Genomic DNA, 24,490 nt, shown 5'->3' on the forward strand with positions numbered 1-24,490 from the left:
TGCAAGAATCGACAAAATGGAGTTGCTTATCATGCAAGCCTGTCACTATCGATGGGGAAAAGGAGGATTGTTTGTCGTTATTCTCTCGTTCGCTTTCCTACCGCGTAGAAGCCGCTAATAAACCTTTGTCCGTGAATAGCAACTGGTCGGAGCCGCCAATATCAACGGCACGCGTGCTAATCCGAGTCACGTTCCGCAAGACAAATCGAAAGTCGATTGTGCTGACATTTTGTCCTACGTACGGGATAATGATCCCCCCCCCCCCTGATTGATAGCGAGCAAGCATCGAGGCATGGTTAATCGCTGCAGAATTCTCGATCGAACGAAGCATGCGATTTTTAGCTCAAACGACTTGTGCAAATCTGCTGCTGAGTGGACTCGATTGAATCACGGGGTGGAGAGGCTCTGCTGATTTCTATATTATATATTTAACGCTGGCGATGCGATTAAAGTTGAGTTTCTGGGCGTTAAATGGTCGATTAAAAAGTAAGTAGTTTGAGGAAACAAATTGTATTGCTAAAACATCTGGTAGCTGGTTGGCTACCGAGTACGGAGCAAGTAAAAGTTGAGAGACAGTTGTAGATGTATACGGCTATTTCATCGAGAGAGGAGCAACATCTGCTTCGTTTAGCAGCGGCTGCCCGCTCTTAAAAAGGCTTATCTGCAGGCTACGATTTCTCTGCACTGGAAAGTTTTAGATAACTTTTTGCTGCATAGTTCTGCAGGAAGCTCGGCTATCCGTCAATTTCGTATTTCGTGAAATTAACGCTGGTCCAAGCCAGTGGTTGAATTATTTACAGCTGCAGAGTTATTATTGTGAAAGTTATTATTTATGCTCAGTCGGGAGATATACGCGCGTATAATATAAATAGGGCCGTTTAAATATTAGACAAAGGGTGAATTCGCGCGCAATAGTATAATACAAGATAGATGATATGTAACGTTTCAGAGGTATAACAGGAATATATATATATATATATATATATAACTATTAGAAATTTGATGGACTTATTTTTAGTGAGATCCGGTCGATCTCTGCTTTGGTGACGTATACACACATATACATATACATATACCCAGGGGCAGTCTTACTTTTTTTATATAGCTCCTTTCTTTTCCTTATCCTAGGAGGAGGTCCGTCGGTTTGTTTGATCCTTGACCCGTTCATAATGACATAGAGAAAAACGATTCTCCTTGGTTGACGAGGGTTCTCGTGTAGTGTGTAACAGATACATTTATACTATAGTCTATGTCTCTATAGCGTACCTTACCGTCAACTGTTCAACCCTCGACTTTTCTCCAACAACCAATCTCGATTCCACGATTATCCAGCCAATGTTCTTCTACCATCGAGAACCTCCCGTTTCGATCAGACGAGAATTTCTGTATGATCGTTAACGGGAACACCGAACCAATTGTATAAGGACTCTCTCGTAGGAGAGAAAATTAAAGGGGAAGAGTGTGAAACAGAGAAAGAAGATGTACATATATATATATAACAAATGTTTGGCAGAGCTATTTGGACTTGCGGCAGGCGTTAAAGTTAACGACTGAAAGTTTCTCAATTTACTGATTATTCCTGTGAGCGAAAATCTCGTCTCCTCTACGGAGCCAGGGATTAGGATCCCAAGAGCGACCGCTTACATCGAGATGCATAAATAGCGAGAATATTCATCCACTAATGGCGACACTTGCTACTTGTCCTTGGAGAAGAGCCGATGATCGGACCAGTCTATCGCGTATTTTGCTCGTTAAGCGAGACAACTTGGAGAAGAGTCGATAAAGGTGGTCGGGGCCGGCCGAGGGTGGAAAGCTGGTTAAATTTATAGCGTCAAAGACATTAATTCCCAGAGTTATCCAAGCTCCGAGGCAAATATTGCACGAACGTGAATTATATCCTTCGTAATTACGCTAAACATTGAAAGACTGCATGCCATTATTCAGCAGGTTTTGCGGAGGCAAAGTGGCGCAATTTTATTTGCGTTTCAATGGGTAAAATGATGCCGGGTAATATGGGGGGGGGAGGGGGGAGAGGAATGCTGTTTACGTAGCTCCAGACGAGAGCAAAGATGCCAAGTGGCTGATAAGATTCCTGAGGGGCTTGTAGGTGGGAAAGCGAATAGGGCTGTTGAGTAGGGACTTTATGGTATAATAATAATATACTTGCACACCTGTATAGAAGGCCCTATGGAAGTAGGTGGATAAATGATAGTACGTGACCGATCTCTTCTGCAACTTTAGAAGAGATTTTCCAATGCAGCCTTAGTGGACCTTGTAAGCGAAAAGGCCAACGTAGAAACGCGCATAAGGTCTTACGCGAACGATGCTGCTTTCTCGATAAGAGCGCCACCGTCTTATACACAGAGCGAATCCCTTTAAGCTCGCGCGCGGAACCGATAAAGAAGCCTTCTCGCAGATAGGCACCGTTTTCATTTGAAATTTATCAGCTCCATGAGCTCTCACATCCAACTCCTTATACGATGGAAGAGTGCGAGGAATCCATAATTGTAGCTTCAGTATTTTCCAGCTTTTCGTCCCTTGTCAGTAAAACTTCAATTTATACTTGAACCTTTTCAGAGGAATACACCCCCGTGTCTATCTATATACAATATAGATACACACACACAACACACACTCGTAGTATATATAGAGTAGATACCCAGCGATAGACGCGTTCCCCTGATGTGAAATGCCTTCACTCCCCGAGACTTCTTTTCAAAAGGAAACTCTCGCGCAGCCTATGGCCAATAAAACGGACTATCCAAAGCTTTTCTATCAAAGCTCTTTTCGAAACTAAGTATGCATTTATACCCTTTGACGATACTACTCGTACGGGTCTCGTACGTTTATTACATCAGGAAGCTACTCTTTTTTACTCTAACCCAATTTCGTCTACTCCGCAATATCGAATTTCTGTTTGGTGTTAGACGAGCTTTAGGTTACCTTCGATTTTTTCCCCTATTTCTTATTTTGATGCTGCGTTATCTTTTTATTGCTAAACTCATTTGTTTTCAATAGTACTGCTTTAACGAGATTTTCAAAAATAATACGTGTATCTATATATGTTTAATGAATAATCCGAGTATGTGATATAGTTAGTGCTGGATATTTTTCACGACTACACGTTTTCCACGTTATTTAACTTTGCGCAACGTCAATTAATGTCAAAAACTCTCCCTACCTGCAGTGAAAATATTCGCTTGCAACTTTGAATCTGTGATGCAAAGAGAGATTTGGTTCCGAAATGTTATTTTTTTAAAAATGTCACATTTTTATCATAGATAATAACTTTTGGTCCATGATATTAATTGACGAGTTGTGGGAAAACTGTGAGCTAATTAGCCAGATCTAACCGTGAATAATAACAAACGAATAATGACAACCAATACCAATCCAACTGAATTTTACATAAAACTCTGAGGAAACTGCTCTTTATATACGTACTACATTATTGAACAGCGATCGTTAATGCTTAATTAATTGTGACAGTTTGCTTAACGTTGATGAAATATTATTATGTTACGTTTAATTCTTGTGAAAAATTAATAATATGCTGATCCACCATTTTGTTTTTTTTCATGCTGTCCCGAACAGAATAACATGACAACCATCAAGGTGAGTTTTTACTCTATTTACAAAACTATATAGATATAGGAAAATATAAGAGCTTGAAAAAAATACACATATACATACAAATATATATAAGAGGAGAGAAGTAGCAAGAGCAAAAAACGACAACTTTCGACTATGTTAGACTTCTTTTATCGATAGAGAAGCCAATCAAGTCGAAGGAGCGTTGATGAAATTTCAACTCGATTTATTCAGGGGCGTAAAGTATTTGAGCCGGTATCTTTTGGAATTTGATATGTAGCTGCGTGGGCTGCGTGAACATTTTAGCTTCCGAAAAACAGGAAATCGGCTGCAGAGACTCCTCTCACCATAAATAAGCTATACGGTCGAAGAATCGTAAAATCCCGTAAGGATATTGGCTATCTGCTATACTATAGGAACGAATATCCGCCTCGGGCGGTGGGTCCGCAAATAAGACACGAGTATGTCGAGGATGACGAAATACAAGCAAAGGAAGTCTATACGTACACATACTTATATCTATAATAAACACGAAGAATTTCTCTAGAAAAAACAAATTTCAGCTCCTTCGCTGTTCAAATGAATAAAACACTACGAATCTTACAGAAACTGAAGGAAAATAATAGCTCTATGCTGATTGGAAGTTGATTTTGTCACAAGTTTCGAGCCAATAATAAAGTAGAATAATATAGATCTCCGAAGGCGCGTACGCGCCTATGGAAAATCTGAGAGGAGCTTCAGCGTCTTGTATTTTTCAGACTGAGACATCGCTGATGTACGACGCCGTTCATCTATTCGCGAAAGCGTTACACGACTTGGACACGTCCCAGCAGATCGATATCAAGCCGCTATCCTGCGAATCCACTGACACTTGGCCTCACGGGTACTCACTCATCAATTACATGAAAATTGTAAGTAAAATCCTTTCCCTGTTTCCACAACAGATTTTTACTAAAATATTCAAGCCTCTCATTTCTCTCGTCATCAATCCTTGTTTCTCCATGTATTTTCCCTCCTTTCGCTCGGGAGACTCTTTGATCTGTTTGAAGTAAAAACTCTAAAAATCCAGTAATAATATATTCACAACGGAAGGTACATGCAGTATTATAAAGGTATTAATTAATTTCTTTCACCCGAAGAGAAAAGGAGCGTTGAGTCTATTATTGTCGTGTCATTTATTAATATTGCAATAATGGAATTACAATAATGCATACAATTCACGGGATTAATATTGATTCCTAGGGACCTAGGTGTGTAAAAAAACCAGCTATGTGTGTGTGTACGAATGGGCGGAGTGTATGAACAGTGGAACGTGTTAGATATTGACCGTGCAAACGTCATGTGCCGCTATAACTTCCGATTATTGTTATCAGTGTATGTATGGAAGAGGATTGGTCGTGGTAAGAGGAGAAAAGAGGGAGGGGAGGGGGTGGGAGGTGAATTTGGTGATATCATACGAGCATCGATCGGTTGTCACTTGGCATAATAAGTCACTTTAACTGATTCGCTTAATCCGGAGTGGGTTTGCTTATTAACATGGAGGGTCACGCCGGTGCATCAACGCGGTGAGACTGGCTTTTAGGGTGTGAAAGGGGTGAGAAGGGGAACAAGGGAGAATTCTCGATACTCGTGGGCATTTCGGTGGACCGCAGCCGTTTGCAATGAGCTGTCTTCTCCCAACGGTGTGACCCATTCTCGATTGTTCACGAGGACAATGGAAAGTTACTCCCGTTTAAACGAACCTATATAGTACCAGCTCTGACAAATTATCCCAGCTACCGAATCCTGGCTGACATCATATCCAAGATTTCTAAGTTAGTGTTAAGATTGTAGTTGTAAATAAACGATGCTTTTATAAAGAGGCACCTCTTTCCCTTTTTTTTTTGTTTATTTAATAAATAATAAGTCAGCGCATGAAGGCTGTTAAATTTTAGCCGTGGAACAAGCCTTATTTTTAACAGCACTCTCTCGTTTTCTTTTGCATTTGCATCGTAGTTTGGCGGGCGTATAAAATTTGATATTGGATTTTAATGACGAGGATGAAGTATCGGAGGTGTAAACGAGAATTGTAGTATACATATATGTATGTATATAGAGCCATGTTGCACGGTGAGTGGATCAAGCATCCGATATATAGACGTCGGGTCGTAGTTACCCGAATGTGATGCATCGATAACGAGAATCGGTGAAGCTGTCAGCTTTCTTATTCTGCCGTAAATGCGTAACGCGCTACTCTCTTAAATTTTCTACACAGCTATATCTGAATCATACTTTACTCGTGAAATAGACTAGCTTCGTTTTCGGACTGTGCTTTAGCTCTCCCTGGGACAAATAATCCCATTCGTGAAATAGTAGAGTTGCTTCATCGTCCTTTAAACGATTCGAGAGATTCCGCGACTTGGAATAAAACGAGAAATAAAATGGAATTATTTGGATCGTTTTAGGTGGAGATAACAGGTCTCACAGGAATCATCAAATTCGATCATCAAGGCTTCCGCTCCGATTTCATTCTTGACATCATCGAGCTGAACAACAAGGAGGGACTGAAGAAAATAGGAACTTGGAATAGTACCAAAGGGATCAATTTTACTAGAAGCTACGGAGATGTTTATACTCAGATAGTGGAGAACTTGCAAAATAAGACCTTCATAGTAACTACCATACTGGTGAGTTTGGTAAATAATAAAATTTTTCCAACGTCCCGGTACGAGCCACGAAGATTTTATCTACCACGTAGAAACGGCAATAACGTCGTTGATTAACGAATGCAGATCGGTTTCTGTTTATCGTTCATAATGAATTTTCATCGATATTGCACGTTGAATGACGTGTGACAGTCATAGGCTAAAAGTTAAATCTCGCTGATGGGAAGGAGCTCAATTTGCGCGTGGAAGGAGAACGTGGTGCTAGCCAGTTAAAATTTTCTCCATCGTCGGTTAAGACGGTCGCCTCATAGCTCGTTTGGTTTTTGTCAAGTCGGATAAGAAAGAAGGGGGGGGGGGAGCGGTAGACATAGACACGCGCGCGTTTTAATTGAAGTTTTCAACAGCGCCGCAGCCTGCCCCGTCAAATTACTTATCCCCTCGCTAATTGCGTCGACGAGTAATGTACTGGTTAATGTATTAAGTGGCTGAAAGTTCGCGAGTAACGAGACGGCACGCTGATATTACGAAGGAAAACTGTAATAGGGCTGCATGGATGCCAAACCAATTTACTGAAAGACCTTATATACTTATAAAAACTTTGCCCCCATACGACCGTTAAATCTCGCCTATCCAGCGAACTGATCGACGCCAAAACTCAGCCATTTCCAGTTTGGACAATTTAAATTTAGCATAATAAATGTAATTTATTATATAATCGAGCTACATAGAGGTAAATAATTAAGAAAGTTTTTGGAAAATTATTTATAGGAAAAATATGGAGGGTAAATTAGAACAGTCACGTAGGCTTCATCGCTGGGAAAGTTTTGGCAGCGATAATTAGAGTGGTAGTGTAAACAAGGAAATTTCTAGGAAGCCTAGTCCTAGTTAACAATAAGAGCGGAGCTCGTGAACTAAATTGTATTACGCCGTAGAAATTAAGGAGGAGACGCGTATATGTTTATTGTTATTCCTCTTGTATATGCTCCGGCGTTGCTAGGGGCGGGCAATATGCTCTTGTGTATACGGTGAACGAGAGAAAGATGAAGATAGAGATAGAAATATGTCCTACTCATTAGGCTATACGTTACCCCGCAGAGTGCGCCGTACTGCATGCGAAAGGATTCCAGTGAGAAGCTCACCGGAAATGCGCAATTCGAGGGCTACAGCATAGACTTGATTTACGAGATATCTCGCATCCTCGGTTTCAATTACACCTTTCGATTGGTGCCCGACGGACGATACGGCTCGTATAACAAGCAAAGCAAAGAGTGGGACGGTATGATGAAGGAACTACTCGATCAAAAGGCTGACCTTGCCATCGCGGATCTCACCATTACCTACGATCGCGAACAAGCGGTAGACTTCACCATGCCGTTTATGAACCTTGGTAAGATTTATCTCTTTTTCCTATCCTCTACCTCTATCTTATTCTCAATATATATATATTCTTCAAAGAAAACACTACGTCAGTTATTCTCAACGAGTGTGTCATCCACACACACACACACATATAGATATAATATTAAAATATATTTCATAAATTTAACGATCGAATAAATTACCGAAGAAATGCTAACGAAAGATCCAGAAACTTAGCAAAGACCAAGTTTTCTTATTACAATAGCTCGAAGGCTTTGCGCTAATTTGCATAATGTAATTGTTTAAATTCCAAGTTAAATTACAGCGTAAAGTAAAAGTAATTAGTCTACGTCCATCATCGTTACTGACGTAATATCACCTACTGCTTGCTACCTAAGATATCTTAAACGAGGGATTGGAATTTGTAGGGATCAGCATACTATACCGCAAGCCCATCAAGCAGCCGCCAAACCTCTTCTCCTTTCTCAGCCCTCTCAGCTTGGATGTCTGGATATACATGGCAACGGCCTACTTGGGCGTATCTGTTCTTCTCTTTATTCTAGCCAGGCAAGTACTGCATACATATATATACACACGAGGTACCCTCGAGAAAAATTCCATCTATATTATTTGTAAATATATAATGCATAATTTATTCAGGATAACCACATTGAGAATCATTACACATTCGTCTACTCTGTAATAATAATACTTATCATTATATATAACTGTATATATATTTCCAATTGCGAGAAACGAATTAGGAGACGATAATCTGGATAAATTCGAGCATTGCTTAATACGCGAAGTTGTTAATTGATAATCAGCGCTAACTTCGCACAAAGTGGTATAATTTGTTTGAAATCCACGTTGATTGCCGTTAATAACAGTCATGAGACGGATAATTGCTTTGAGATTTAATTGGAGAATGAAGCCGATTCGTCGAACGTACGGTACGGTTCATTTCTCGTTATCGAATTGGTGGATGCGGCGAGTATCAGTCAATTTGCGCTAAGAGGACTCGTAGAATCTGTTCGAAATGGTAGAGCCAATTGCAATGAGGTATTAAGACTGTCTAGAGACGCTTCGTTTAGATTCACGCCGTACGAGTGGTACAATCCTCATCCATGCAACAAAAACGTGGATCGACTGGAGAACCGCTTCAAGCTGCTCAACTGCATGTGGTTCACCTACGGATCACTAATGCGGCAGGGTTGTGACATTCTGCCCAAGTAAGCTCCTGAAACGAGCAACCCTTTTAGCTCACCCCCACATTTCCTAAGCATATACATATATATACATAAATATACAGCATAATAACTTATTCTTAGCATTTTTTTCTTCCGTTGAATTTTCGCATGAGCTCTCTATAAGCTAATCGTTTGTGTACAAACGTGAAATGCATGCCACGTTCTCAAATGGTCGATTTATCAAAAGCAGCAATAAATTTTAATTTCTCTTTTAGTACTAATTGAGAGAATCGAGCGAGTTATTGAAGGATTTCGTGAAACTTAATTGACGAGGTTACATCGTTATCTACTCGACAATATATATATATATCTAAGAGTTATATTTCAATGAAAGAAATCAGGAGACTTATGCAGACAAGAAAAAGATCCGTTGTTGTCTCGAGCTCCCTTTCAATCGTTTCAAAACGATCGAATCGACGAGAGGGAAGGAGAGAGATATTGGCCCTTAATTCTAACAGCTCACGATCCACAAACCCTTTTCTTTCCATGTCCATCAGCTATTTCTTTCTTCGCTTCGACCCTCGGAACAAACGAGTCTTCAATTGCGAGCGATAAACGGCTCGAGGTGCGCGTTGATTACGTTCCAGGGGAGCAGGAGTGAAGGAAAGAAATGAAAAAGGAAAACAAGGCAATCCTCAGAGTCGTAACAGCAGGGTTGGCGTAGGCCGCGCGAGGGGAGACACTATATCAATATCCTTTTTTCCATCGCATCGTGAGACTTATAAGAGCTGCCTCCATTAATCTTTAGGACAATTTTTGCAAGCTCTCTGTCCAGCAAACTGCGTTTATCTGTCATTCTGTCAACAACTGCGAGCGCCATGTCTCCTCTTTCACCTCGAGGAGATTTCGAGCTGTTCGAGGGGAACGAGCGCGGTGAATAAAATTGAAAGTTCGTTACGGCTCCGAGAGCTAATCCCTGCCCTCTCCTTTCACTTGTCTGCAGGTTCAGCCCCTACGAGTGGGAGAATCCCCATCCGTGCAACGGGCAGTCCGAAGTCCTCGAGAATGAGTTCACGCTGCTGAACTCGCTCTGGTTCACCATAGGCTCGCTCATGCAGCAAGGCTCCAATATAGCGCCGAAGTAAGTCGTCACCGAAACTCGAATGTCCCGTTCTTTGTCAACACACGATAAACAACCACGGCCCCCACATCCGTATTAACAAAATGGTAATGCAATAATCGTGTCGATTCAGAATACCTGCTAATATATATGAGAATACGAGATCTCGTTGCATCCCCTTAAGGGAAGGGAGAAAATTATAAAGTAAGAGAAATATTTGTGTATATATATAAGGGAGAAAGTAAAAGGGGGCTAGGGAGAGTATATTATACCCGGTCTGGCGTTGAGTCGATCCTTGTAATACTTGTGGTTGGATGCTTACTTCAAAAAAGGTCTGAACGTTGTCTGGGTATGCTATATCGTAGGCTTGCTGCAAGACAGACTGATTTACCGCGGCGGGCTCGATTGGCATGCCTAGAGACCCTTTGCTTGATTTTGCTCGTTTGCTTGCATTTCCTCTTTCACATTATATTATCCATCTACGTAGATGTATATATACAAATATATATATATATATATATATGTATATATATATAAGTATATGTAGATTCACACCGAAAAGCTTCCCTACCTGCCATTCATGCTTTACTAATTTCGCTTGAACAGCCTCTATAGGCAGAGATCGTTCGTAAAATTGATAGCACAACCAAAAGATCGTCGCTCTTGCATCGAGCCACGATCGATCAAAACTTTTCTCCACTTTTCTAACAACTTTCCTTTCTCCTTCCAAGAATTTTTGCCTCGCGCCTATCTCCCCAAAGGAGGTAGGTGTCATATATATCTGATTCACTGCACCGCATGTTTTTTTCTTCTTACCAATTGTAGGGCCGTCTCGACGAGAATGGTTGCCGGTATGTGGTGGTTCTTCACCTTGATCATGATATCCTCGTACACGGCGAACCTCGCGGCTTTCCTCACCGTCGAAAGAATGGACTCGCCGATCGAGAGCGCCGAGGACCTCGCCAAACAGACGAGGATCAAATATGGTGCACTCAAGGGTGGAAGTACCGCTGCTTTCTTCAGGGTAAGATACGTGCTGTGGATATATCTCGTGTTAGCCTAAAATACACCTACGTCTCCGAGTAAATACCATGTATTTATCGTGAATCGACTCGATAAATATTGGCTTGCCCCCTTAGGAAAATTATGTAACTTTAATATTGCCATTTTATTGATGTAATGTATAGCATCATACATACATACATATACATAAACAGTGATTTGAAAAGACGCAATGGAATATCGTGGTAGAGAAGCAGGTCGAAGATATAATTTCGTATAGCATGGTTAGAATTCCATCATACCTCGAGTAATTTTATATTGGCCGCATTCCTGGTCGAAGCGAGCTATTGCGCGAAGAAATCCAGCATTTCGATCGACAGACTCGCGAAATATGCGCGCTAATACTTGAGTGTCGAAGCACGGCTGAGATGTTTAGCGATATTCCGGCCGCGAGCATTGCTAGCTGGGATTAGGAGGAGCGCGGTACGCAGACCAAACTCAGCAACGAAATCTCGCTATGATCTAGGATTCCAATTTCTCCACGTACCAGCGCATGTGGTCCTTTATGGATTCGGCGAAACCCTCGGTATTTACACTGAGCAACGTCGAGGGCGTGGATCGGGTGGTCAAGGGGAAAGGTAACTACGCATTCCTGATGGAATCCACTTCCATCGAATACGTAATCGAGAGGAACTGCGAACTCACCCAAGTCGGTGGTCTCCTCGACTCCAAAGGTTACGGCATAGCCATGCCGCCCAGTAAGTACTAACCTTAACTATTCTACCAGTATTACCCACTACTCGTCCAGAAGCAAGCCCTTACACAGTACCTTAGCACCATTCCAATACATTCGCTGCTAATCAAAATTCATCCGACCTACCAAAATCATCAGTTTGCCCGCTTTACCCAAATGCTGCGGACGTGGCAAATTGTTTCCTCGCTGTCGCTTTCAGAAATTCCAATGACTTTTCCACCGGTTCTTACAAGCATTGCGTACATAAAAACGATTTAACGCAACTATACGAATTGACGTAATGGCGAAAGCGACGGGATGACTGTCACGAGTATTCATTCCAAAGCTCCTCCCACTGTACCTATAACGATGCGATAAAGGACGGAATAGAAGTTCTTACAACGACCTTGGAACTTTAGATTCGCCGTACAAGTCGGCCATAAGCGGAGCCATCCTGAAACTCCAAGAGGAAGGCAAACTTCACATGCTCAAAACACGATGGTGGAAGGAGAAAAGGGGAGGTGGGGCGTGCAGGGTAAGCATACTCATAACCAAAGTTTCTTCATTTTTCCCAAAATACCCACGTCGCGCGTCCTTCACTTGTCCGAACAGTGAAAAGTACACCATTCGCGTACTTTTCATGCTGAAATCTGTACGGAACGTTCAACATTTCAGTTATTTAACATTTTTCTTTAAAATCCAATGCTAAGTCAAGTGTACGTACTCCAATTAATTAACGTAGAGCCATTTTCATTAGTGATGAGTTGTACTTTGAAGTTAAGTTTAAAGGGGTTTTCCTATAATATTACTATATATATATACTCTTTCATAGACTTGTGGTCAGTAGCGATCAGTATTCTAATGAAGATGCCGAACTTTGAACTATGGACTCGTTAAGGGTCGATACACAAAAGCTGCACGTATACTTCTGCATGTTGATCAATATAACGAAATTCCAACGTCAGCACTGTGCTTAAATAAAGAGTTAACTCCGACCTATGGTGCTCTGACCGATGAGTCCAGTTTTCATTGTTTTGTCTCGACGACCGTGCAAATAACCATGAAAACTGGACTTGACTGTTAGGATCCGGCAAGGTGTACCATAGATCGGGCCTAATAGGGATAGATCGTAAGGAGATTCGCTGTGATTGGTTGCTCCGGTGGACGAAACGTGTATAGCAAAATCGTGATGTTGCATGCAATGAAGCAAACGTTGAATCTATCGAATAATTCATGAGGGGAGCAAGGCAATTATGCGAATGTAATTGTAGGAGTTTTTAAAGGAGGAAGAGTGGGGGAAGATTTGACGAAAAAAGTTGAATATTTTTCAGGATGACACGTCGAAGAGTAGCTCGGCAGCGAATGAGCTTGGACTGGCGAATGTCGGTGGCGTGTTCGTGGTGCTGATGGGTGGCATGGGCGTCGCCTGTGTAATAGCCGTCTGTGAATTCGTGTGGAAAAGTCGGAAGGTCGCCATAGAGGAACGGGTGAGTGACGTCAGATAGCACAAGGATGACAGCGCGGTTGTGCCGGAAATCGCATCTTCCACCACTCAAATCGACCCTGACGCGATCTACCCAGACATACCGCGCGAATACATTAGCTGATGATCGCACGATGGTGGAGTTCCTCTTTAATGGTCCCGGATACGCAAGTACAAAACTACTCGGGTCTGATAATCAGCCCTCAATCTCGCTCATCAAACGTAAATTTCAATGCAAACTTTCAACCTTCTGTCCATAACAATCTTCGTAAAATCTTTTAATATTCTAAATGTAAACTTCAACATTTTTCTGCCGGAAGTCCAAAAGATGTGGATAACGAGGCTAAAATAAAAAAGGGACAAAAATGGTGTGAGAGGAGGAAGGGGGGGGGGGTGGGGGTAGAGGGAAGTAATGACAGACAGAAGTAAAAGTCAAGAGGTATAATTTAGGATTTTTTTTATACCGGAAGTCGCTACATGTATACAAGGAGAGGGAATCGGAGGATGAAAAAGGTGACTACCGCGAAGGGTGGAGGGAGATATTAAGGTTAGGGTGCGATCTATAAAAGTAGCGGAATATCTTGGAAAGATGATAGGCCATTGTTCGAGTGGAAGGTAAATAGGAATGTATTTGAGTAACGGTATGCAACTTTGGTGGTAGGGACTCGTTATGCGTTTAAGTGCAAACAATTTCACGAGTCATCAAATCGGGTAGCGAGGATGATGAAGACTGATGCTGTTTCCTCTTCAGATTGTACTCGTAGAACCGCAACCGAATTCGGTAGCAAGCCACCAAGCGCCACTATCCTTTGTATAGCCAGTTGTTGATCGGCTTTTCTCCAGATTACGAAGAAACATCCTTTTCCCGTCCGATGGAAAATCTCCCCCATCCTATTTCTCTCTTTGTCTTTCTTTTTCCCTACATATGTCTTCCGGTTACTTCGGTTACCGTATTAGAACTCCCCCCACCTCTCTCTCTCTCTCTCTCACACACACACATACGAAAAACGAAGACTGCCAATCGGATAAATTCCCCCTGCCCCCATCCAACATTCGACCAATCGGTAGTTAATCCATGCTTAACGAAAATCTCACCGGGCATTTTGCCGTTCTGTTTTAGAAGCAGAAATCCTCGGGGAAACCGATCTGCGAAGGTTTTACTGATCTGCACTAACGGTCAGTAGACGGCAAGCTTCGAAAAAAGAATTCCAAGCTTCCCCCGAGCTTCTAAGCGTATCCGAACCAAAAACGATGGACCTGAAGAAGAACTCCATCATAAGTGACTGAAAACTGTCTCGCTGAGAATTATTAGAATTTTAGAGGGAAAAAACAAAAAATGATAAATTGTATTATCTAAACGAGACACACACGTCGCGACCATTGATCTTTCCAATTTTTACTCTTTCTTTAAATTTTTCCATCTACTGCTTCCTCGAATTACTTAACTCATTTGTCAGTTTTCATCTATTTCATCATTGAAACTAATCACAGGCGGCTAAAAATATTTTTTGATAAATTGAACATGAATAAAAATTGGAAAGGTCTCTCAACGCGTTTTGCTATTTGCTCATATCAAAAGAAAATACTTAGATTTACTACTGGAGATTTTGAATACTTACGGTGAAATTTACCAGGCATTCGCCGATGTTACTTGAATTACAACTGAGTTTTTAATACGTATAAATCGACTAGTGTCAGAGTTATATAAAGCGTGCTGCAGAGCGGAAAAACTTTAAAGAACAATCAGGATTTTATACCGTCTAGATAGTAAATGTATAGGATCAGAGAACAGACATTTTACCTACTGTATATAACGTGTATTCTACGAATTCTTACGTTCGTTCATAAAATCTGTCTAATTGTGTATAACGAGATTCGATTAGAGAATCTATTTGTAAATTATCGATTCAATTGCCAGTGTAAATGTCAAACGGTTTTCTGTTTCATGTCCGCTGAATCAAGTCCACGAATTTTTAAAGATTCGTTATTCTATAAACAACTTTATGGCTCATAATTTGTAATATAATACAGATATCGGTATTACCTAGATCTTAACATAACAATATAAATTAGTTTTAAGAGAACTATGATAAAAAATCATACAGGCGTTGCATGAAAGTTTAGTATGACATTGTTAGTTGTGTCAAAATTTTTCTTGCCCCCCTCTCACTCATCGTGGATCAATAGGAGGTAAGCTCTATATTCACTGTACATTGCAGTTATTCCGCATAATTTTTTCATTCTTTTATTGCATTCGATTTTAAATTAAATAAAATCAATTCAATTTTGATAAAGCTACGATATAAAATTTTATGGATAATATTTTAATAACACATTTTTTTAATAGTCGTTTTTTTTTAATTCAATGCACTTGTTAAAGCTTGTTTTCCCCATTTAATATAACAAAATGATTTTACAGAATTCTACATGCTCCGAAATGGCGGGTGAACTACGAAGCGCTTTGGACTGTGGTAATGGTAACAAGAAGCCATTCAAAAAGCCATTTTGCCAACGACAAAAGCAGCATTATAATCTATCAATCGTTTCCGAAGAGGGCAATTTCGGTGCATGCAACAAATATAGGCACTTTGTTGGAAAAGCTCCGCTTACATGAAAGGACAGAGCGGAATCGAATGATATATTTCATTTCGTAGAAAAAAAAGTGTTCATAATATTACCAAGCGAATTTTTCATCAGTTTGTACTAGATTCAATTTTCTTCATTGTTTCCTGTGAAAGAAATGTAAAAAAGAATTTTATAAGGTGCTACCTTTTTTCATGAAAACTAGTTTATACGTCTGTTAACTTAACATTAATACGATGAATGGCAGATACCATATAGTATGAAAAATGTATAGTTACATCGACTAACTCCCCTCTCATCTGATCTGAACGTTAGTTAGTAATCAACATTAAGTACATCAGAGCTACTTGCATAAGCGTTGAAATGTTTTAGTAAATACCCATGATCTCAAAATAAAGGTCGTACGAGCGAGAATCGAGAAATTCGAATAATTATGTGATGAAATCAAAGCCAAAATAAAACTATTCAGATTTCCTTACGTAAAGTGTTTTACCAAATGAAATGTTAAATTGAAATAAATTAATTTACCTTCTATCGATCTTTTAATTGATATTGAACCAGCAACAATAATAATATTGTTAATCTTTGTCTATATAGTTTATACGATTAATAACTTGGAAATTTAAGTAGTCAATATGTTTTTAGAAACGAAAAGTATTATAGATATACCCTATTGAATATTGTATATAAAATTATTTAACGAGCGCAATTATACTTGAAACAATATTATTTACAACGACATCGCTATTTGTATTATAAGAATTTCCTTGTACCATAAACTATTTGATCTATCAGATTAGTACTTCAACTTTATAAAATATTTTTATCGATTAAAAAATTCTCTACCCGAAACACAACTGCCAATGCGAATCAGGAACAAATATTTCACACATACCAAGCCACACCACTTCACTCTCAAGTTTCATTTATAATTAAGCAATATAAATATTCGGAGTCTCTCATTTTTTTCAAAGTCCCTCGCGTTTGTACAAATCTTATGAACCAAACAGTATTAATTTTCGTCTTCCTACTAGTAAAAGTTAGGTATTAATATGTTTGAAACTTTATGTGCACGAGTGCGTATGTGAGAATTGAAGGATTTTTGAAACTGCTACCTGGTCCATTTTATAATGAAAACCGGTAATGACAATTTGGGAAAAAAAGATCTTTAGCCCTTCCCCCTAAATAAAATAGTATATTTATTCACACACTAAGGCTATTCCTTCCAGCAACTTTTCACTCCGTGTTCAAAACAGAATATTTGAGATTAGAATGAACTGCGACGTAGGCGTACGTACAAAAGTATTATAATATACATTCCAACAATATTGTAAATATCGACTGTACCAAAACATTTATTTCATCAGTGCGTGCCGCCATACGAGTTTATCAAAAGCCTATTATGAATTATACTTCTTATATGAACTGTAATACCAACAGTATATTTACCGTGAATAAATTATTCGTCTGTATATCACCATTCTTAATAATTATAATTCCTTAATGTTTAACAACCTTGCTCTAATTCAGTTCTTGTTCAATTATCTTTACTGCTGCTTAACTAATAAAAACGCGCACTTTATTCCCGGAGGAAATCAAGATTACTTCACTCGTATATATACTTTTGTATTATTTTACAATATTACTGAGTTAACATTAGCACACTTTATAAGAAGATTGAGTTTTTTTGCATATTTTATGAAAAGAAAGCGCAAATTCACCGAATAGTTTCGACAATACGAGTAATGTTCTTTCTAACGTAAGTTGTTAAAGAGAGCTTACTAGAAATGGATGTAGGAGGGCGGACGGGAGAACGAGCATGCGCTTTCGAGCCCATTCAGAAAATTCTGTTCGAATTTAGCATATATGAGTAGAGCGTGGTTCATTCTGTAAAATTGAGTTTATCTACAGCCCTACGTCACAATTAAAATGTATACCCAACAATTAAGGTAAGATTTTTTTTAATCCAGTACGTCAAGTATTTTCCAACATATTTGAAATACATTTTATTATTTAGCCTCAAAAATCAGTAAAACAAAATAACCAGGAGTCTACTATCGTTTAATAATTCATTTACAATTATTTATTATGTATAATTATTTAAAAAATCATTAACAAGAGTTAGATATTGATATAGAGGACATTTATTTTCCTTCAATTCATTTGAGGTAAAAATGGAACGTGCGGTGTGTCACTATAGAGATAATAAGTTAATAATTAATCCGGTTTGCTAAAAGGTGAAACAAGTTTGAATTAGGCCATTTAAGCGAAATATTTTCTGGTAAGGGTCTAAATTTGATTGTGCTTCAGTGGAAACTATGTCATACGGGGTCCAGGCGATTGGTGGGACGAACGGCGGTGATGCTTGCTGACTAAATATATCAGGGTCGTTATGCGTGCTCTTAAAGATTTCGTTCGCTCCCTTCAGCCTTAACTACAACGTTATCCGACTGGCTGCTAGAAAGAACACGCGCTTAAATTTTCGTTTCTATTAAATATATACTCCTAAATATAGTCGGAAAAGATTGTGAGAAATAAAAATGTAATGAATCTTAAGATTCAGTGCATGCAGTTGGCAGAGTGACAATACTGACAACCCATTTTCAATGTGCATGGAGAGGATATTATTTTGCAGTAACATAAAATCATACAGCCAGTGAATGAAGGTACGTCTTAAAATTATATCACATTCGTACTATCGCTTTAACTTAAATATACGCGTATATTTTGTGAAAAACAAATTTAAACTTCTAGGTTAAAGATGCGATCAAAAGTAAATTGAAGATTTCGCTTAGCACAATTTTTTGCCAAGTTCTCTGAGGGAAGGTTGAATTTTTCTCAAAAAATTCAATCTTCAAGTTGAGCTTCATTAGGAACATAAGCCCTGTTCAAACAATCAAACTCAATCGTAGAAGATAGATTCGGGCTTGGTCTAAATATTTATACATCCGGAACAGAGTGCAGACGTTCGGTGATGTTTCGTTAGTTTATGTAACGTCAAATTGCTAAGTGCTCGTTTACTGCAGTATTTTCTTTTATATTTATTTATTTATTTTTTTTTTATTTGTAAATCCTATCAAAGCAAGTAAATTTACCAAAGTTACGTATATTAATTATCGACGAAATTGTTTGCACAATTCTTCGTTTTTAAGTTTTAAGAGGAAATACTGAAATTCCACGAGAGCTTTCACATGTTTACAGAATGATCATAGGATGGTATCAACGCCGCTCTCTCTTCTCCTTTTATTCTTGCCCAGTATTTTAGGATTTCCCAAAAGAGTTCACATCGGTGAGTAAAATTGGGCGCCCAGCCCCTCCAAGTGTCAGTTGGAATTCTTTCTGGAAAAATTGAAAGCTATATTTAAACACGTCATTCACTTAGGTGGAATTTTCGATGGGAATGAACTTGTTCAGCATGCGTTTCAATTGTCGGTTAAAAATGTCAATAAAAATAGGCACACGGTGGAGGAATTGTCCAATATCTACCTTGTCCCAGAAATTGTTAATATCGATAATGATGTATACGAGACGGAAAAAAAAGGTAAAAATATGATTAGTCCCAACAAAAATAATTGAAATTCTTTACATTTTCTAAGGAGACCTCAGTTCTAGAAGAAAAAAGTTTTTTATAAAATTGCAACGACCATCACGGGCAACTTTGTAATCCACGGCTGTCGTCGTTACCAAATTCGTTAGACTGCATAAGAACGATTTAGCTATTAGTACGAAATCCTTGTAAGCTTGAAATTTTTAAATTACACGACAGCCATTAGTTCACAAAACTGCCTATGATTGTCGTAATTAATTTTGCAAAAAAAATTATAATGCAGGAGCATAGTCCCGTATCTTTTGTTAATTTGCATTAATTCTCAAGCACAATTTGGAAATGCTTAGTGTGCGATCTGATGAGCATAGGAGTTACCGGCTTGTTCGGTCCTCGAGATAAAGTTACAGCTGAGCATGTGGAAAGCATTTGCGACATGATGGAGATACCTCATATAGAAGCGAGGTGGGATCCTTTAAAAGGAGGGGATATAACTGTTAATTTGTATCCACAACCTGAAACTCTAGGCACAGTAGGCAAAACACAATATATTACTCACTAAACTTTTGAAGCATGTAACAGAAGAACAGTGTCCTAAATGCAATATTTTAATAGGCGTTCTATGACTTGATCAATGCATACGAATGGAAAACATTTGTGATCGTATACGAAGAGTCGAGAGGCCTGATTCACACGCATAAGCTCATCGATCAGTGGAATGACTCGAAACACAACGTACTCCTGTTTAATTTAGGTACAGGATCAAATTACAGGTATGGTGGAAGTTGAAAAAAGCCATTCACCAATTTAATCGCACCATCTTCTTCTAAAAGGGATGTTTTTCAAGAAATAAAGAACTCGGAAACTGAAGATATCTTGATTGATTGCTCTTACGAGATTCTCGACGAAGTATTGAAACAAGCTCAACAAGTTGGATTATTAACGGAGAAATATCGAATCATCGTCACCTCTCTGGTGAGATAAATATTCCAGAATATCTCAAGGGATTAACAAAGGGGGAAGGAGAGAGAATTCCTGATGGATATTTAATCATATTAATGTTTTGTTGCAGGATCTTCAAACACTGGATTTGGATCCTTATCAATATTCAGGCGTGAATTTCACGGGAGTTCGCTTGATAGATCCAACAAATGATCTGGTAGCTAGTATCTTCAACTCGCCTAACCTAGACTGGGGCTTAAGCAAGCCATCGGAGATTACCGTTGACGCTGCCCTCATGTACGATGCTGTGCAGCTCTTTGCAAGGGCTTTCAAACAGCTGAAAGACGCTATTAAAGGCGACGTCAAACAGCTACCATGCAACGGTACCGAGAGCTGGGAACATGGCATAAGCCTTAGTAACTTTATGAGATCCGTACGTATATGCACAAGAATCCAAAAAATCATCCGTTTATACCTCGAATATTTTTCGAAAATTTCAATCAAACGAATTTTTTACACGACTCGTTACAAGTTTCAGAAATAATAATATTAGTAGCGTGTTCTCTAGCTTAGTCGTGTCTGAAGGGTCTTTGTAAGCAAATTAAGCGAGGGCACACTTTTCTAATATAATCCTATTTTGCAGACTGAAATGGACGGATTAACGGGTAAGATAAAGTTTGACACAACAGGCCTTCGAAGTACCTTCAACCTAGACATTCTACGCCTGCTTAATACAGGATTGTCAAAAGTTGCTTCATGGAATATCACTGAGGGTATTGCTATTGAGAAAACTAAAAGTAATACAACAGTACGTAATGAGGAGTTAAGTTTACAAAATCGAACTTTCATCGTTCTGATATCAACTGTAATAAAAAGGAATTTTTATGATTTAATTATCGTTAATGAGTGTTATAATATTCACAAATTTACAAAGACAATTTTTACAGAACCCACCATACGGATTTTTGAAAGAATCTGCTGCAATGATGACGGGTAATGACAGATACGAAGGATTTACCATAGACATTATAGTAGAGCTGAGTAAATCGCTTGGCTTCAACTACACATTCGAGGAACAAAAAGATAACCTATATGGCACGTATTCAAACGCTACAGGAAAATGGAATGGAATGCTTAGAAAAATAATCGACAATGTTAGTAGTAACGATTTAGTTCAATGAAACCTCTAGCCGCGAACAATGTAGCAAAAAGCTTTCAATTATTCTATTACCGCACTCTTTTTTTTTCTATTTCACTGCATTTATTTACTTGCAAATAAAAACATGTTACTGTTTGTTCGGTCACAGTATATTTGCAAGATGTACTCTATTGTTTCTATTTGGTTACTCAACACTGATCGAGTCATTCATACTAAATATATTTTTCGTGTAAAATAAGAAAATTTAGAAAATCGTCCGCGGCTGGAGGTTTGATTGAGATTTTTCTTTCGTAAATTTGAAATACATATTATTAATTAAAATTTACTTTAGGAAGCAGATTTGGCGATTACTGATTTAACCATAACAAAGAAGCGCCAAGAGGCTGTTGATTTCACCACACCCTTCATGAACCTAGGTATAAGTCTTAATATACTTATAGAATTTAAAAACATTTAAGTTTTAACAAAATTATTTTATTTCATATACGTACGTTTTCAGGTATAAGTATTTTATTCAAGACATCGAATAAAGCACCTCCCAGTTTATTTTCGTTCCTTCTACCATTTTCGTCTGGAGTTTGGCTGTATCTGATGGGTGCGTACGTCATCGTGTCCATTTTGTTTTTCATTATTGGCAGACTCAGTCCGGCAGAATGGACCAACCCATATCCTTGTATTGAAGAACCGGAGACCCTGGAAAATCAATTTACATTGAGGAATTCATTTTGGTTCACTATTGGATCTATTATGCAGCAAGGTTCAGAGATTGCACCTATGTAATGAACAGAGATCATTTCAAACTCATCAATGTTTTTTATTCTAGCAGATTTAAGCTTATCCTTCGTTGAATTTTTCTAGAGGGATTTCAACAAGAATGATGGCTGGATGTTGGTGGTTCTTTTGCTTAATCATGGTATGTTATCCGAAAATCCAAATATGTATAATAAATATTTAGATGCTTAACAGAATATAATCCAAATACTAAAAACAAAATAGACATATAAGATGTCTGCCAATTAATCGAATATTTGTGTCAACTGAAGAGTCTTAATAATTTAGCTATATTATAAAAATGTTGCTAAATAATCTGATAGTTAATTCTTTCAAAACAGGTATCTTCGTACACAGCTAACCTTGCCGCATTCCTGACGGTGGAGACAAAAATGCCACCATTTACAGATGTTGAAGGATTGAAAAATTCGAAAATTAAATATGGTGCAAAAGCTTCTGGTTCAACTATTGATTTTTTTAAAGTAAGCATCACTTGAAAGAATACAAAACACTAAAACGTACTTTATCAGCCACCTCGAAGGTTCTTTTATCTTTGCAATTCAGAGCTTCTAATTTCTATATTAATCTTATTTACTTGACTCGTTAAGGTATTAAGATCTATGAAAAGCATTAAACATTATAGCAGAAAACTTTATTTACAAGAGTATTATGAAGAATTCGCAGTGGTATACAATGAAAGGTACACTGTGTTTAATATAGATTTTCAGGTACAAAGTGATAGTTCGGTTTTATCTGTTACCATAAATAATTACATAAAGTTAAGCATTCTAGATAATTGTCTTTGGCTAATGTTATTATTGCACTCTAGGTTAATCAGTATCCGAAGAACAATATTCTTTTCCCAATAGATGCATGTTCTGATTGAAACCTACCTTCAAAAACTAGTTGTAATGAAGCGGTATAGCTGCTTCTTCTACTTCATTACACTCATTGTGTGTATAAATTTGTTAAATTTCTCGTTATCTGAAAGTAATAGTTATGAGTTTACCCTAAATAAACATAATTACGTAGCTAAAAGTATTAAGGGAAAGCTATTCTTAATCCACTTATTAAGAGAATTATGTATCTTTCAAGGAAGCAAGCCAAGAAAGTTTCAGGGAGATGTACAATTACATGCAAGCCAATGCTAAAGAAGTGCTTTTATCAAAGAATGAGGAAGGGAGTAATAAAGTCAAAGAAGGAGGCTTTGCTTTTCTAATGGAATCGACGTCTATTGAATACCTCAAGGAGCGTGATTGTGAATTAGAGCAAGTGGGTGGTCTCTTAGACGAAAAGGGCTACGGAATTGCAATGAGAAAACGTAAGACTTAAAATAATCAAATGCCATGTTTAAAATTTAACAAATATCATTTTCAGACTCTCCTTATCGAAACGATCTGAATACGGCAATCCTAAAATTGCAAGAAAGCGGCAAGCTGACTGAACTCAAGAAGGTCTGGTTCACTGAAAAACGTGGCGGTGGAAAATGTCACGTAAGAGAAATTAATTTTTTAAGAAATTTGATATGAAATGAAATATCTTTTTTCTTTTTCTTAAAAATATAACAGGAGGAGGGAGGATCTAGCGAAGCAGCAGAATTAGACCTTAACAATGTTGGCGGTGTGTTCTTAGTTCTTTCGGTTACATGCGCATTGTCCTTGTTTTACACAAGTTTTGAATTCCTTTGGGAAATATTTATAACATCGCATAAAGAACATGTAAGCTTTCTTAAAACGAAGAAAAATTAATAGTTTTACTGCATATATTAAAATGTATGTTTCTATTTTCTCCAGGTACCGTTCAAGGAGGAACTGATGGCGGAAACAAAGTTTTTGATGAAGTTTGGCGCATCATCAAAGCCAGTTAGAAGAAAGAAGGATTCGTCAAACCAAAGTACGGATGAGAGTACAGGAGGTTGTACTCCTCCTTATGGTTTTGTACCGACCGTTATAACTTCGGCTCACAACGAAGAAGATTAAAAAAAAGAAACTCTATGCTAAATACCTGCCAGTAATATAAAAAGCTTCAGTTGTTTTACTCCTATCAGGAGGTCTTGACTCTGATGCTATTAAAATTTTTCAATTGTTCAATCTTTCGAGTATTTCACCATTCGCACTGTGTTCCATAAATCTATAAATAGTTTCCTAGGCTAAGCAATATTTATATTTATATACGTGTAATATAAAATAAATAACAATATATTTATATATTTAATGTTCAGTAAAATTTAATATTTCCCATAACTCCACAATGATTCGATTACTTTATCATAAAACATAAAATTGACAGAAATTTTATTTTATTGGATTTAATCATTTTAAAAATGTATACCCATCGAGGCATATTCGTTAATAATACATGCATATTG

General features: G+C 38.2%; 2 protein-coding genes across 4 annotated transcripts in view; both read left to right on the forward strand.

Annotated features, from left to right (window-relative positions):
• Positions 1-17,657, forward strand: part of LOC136773531 (glutamate receptor ionotropic, kainate 2-like) — a 130,698-nt gene extending 113,041 nt beyond the window's left edge. Inside the window, exons 8-19 of one of the 3 annotated variants that reach the window (XR_010822636.1) lie at positions 3,595-3,615; positions 4,350-4,502; positions 6,036-6,257; positions 7,332-7,623; positions 8,024-8,162; positions 9,789-9,926; positions 10,731-10,929; positions 11,434-11,665; positions 12,060-12,175; positions 12,972-13,127; positions 14,244-15,313; positions 15,543-15,680. Coding sequence is in view for 2 of the 3 variants with exons in the window: in XM_066727274.1 (XP_066583371.1) it covers positions 3,595-3,615; positions 4,350-4,502; positions 6,036-6,257; positions 7,332-7,623; positions 8,024-8,162; positions 8,690-8,827; positions 10,731-10,929; positions 11,434-11,665; positions 12,060-12,175; positions 12,972-13,128; positions 15,541-15,737 (1,866 nt within the window). In the remaining variant the exon portion in view is untranslated. Of the gene's footprint in view, positions 1-3,594; positions 3,616-4,349; positions 4,503-6,035; positions 6,258-7,331; positions 7,624-8,023; positions 8,163-8,689; positions 8,828-9,788; positions 9,927-10,730; positions 10,930-11,433; positions 11,666-12,059; positions 12,176-12,971; positions 13,129-14,243; positions 15,314-15,540 lie in introns of all 3 variants that reach the window. The other 2 variants (XM_066727274.1, XM_066727275.1) reach the window with 2 other exon arrangements.
• A 1,243-nt stretch (positions 17,658-18,900) lies between these two features.
• Positions 18,901-24,249, forward strand: LOC136773532 (glutamate receptor ionotropic, kainate 2-like). The gene is made up of 16 exons (XM_066727276.1): positions 18,901-18,995; positions 19,089-19,247; positions 19,601-19,782; positions 19,866-20,023; positions 20,084-20,225; positions 20,323-20,625; positions 20,836-21,057; positions 21,140-21,346; positions 21,683-21,767; positions 21,851-22,127; positions 22,210-22,264; positions 22,464-22,604; positions 23,218-23,443; positions 23,500-23,615; positions 23,691-23,840; positions 23,916-24,249. Exons 1-16 carry the CDS (start codon positions 18,920-18,922, stop codon positions 24,099-24,101), a joined length of 2,685 nt encoding a protein of 894 aa, XP_066583373.1. The 5' UTR covers positions 18,901-18,919; the 3' UTR covers positions 24,102-24,249.
• Positions 24,250-24,490: the final 241 nt, after the last annotated feature.

The sequence above is a fragment of the Prorops nasuta genome, unplaced genomic scaffold, assembly GCF_024137725.1.
Source record: "Prorops nasuta isolate Cenicafe-Biocafe unplaced genomic scaffold, Cenicafe_Pnas_1.2 PNAS00005, whole genome shotgun sequence".
Lineage (NCBI taxonomy): Eukaryota > Metazoa > Arthropoda > Insecta > Hymenoptera > Bethylidae > Prorops > Prorops nasuta.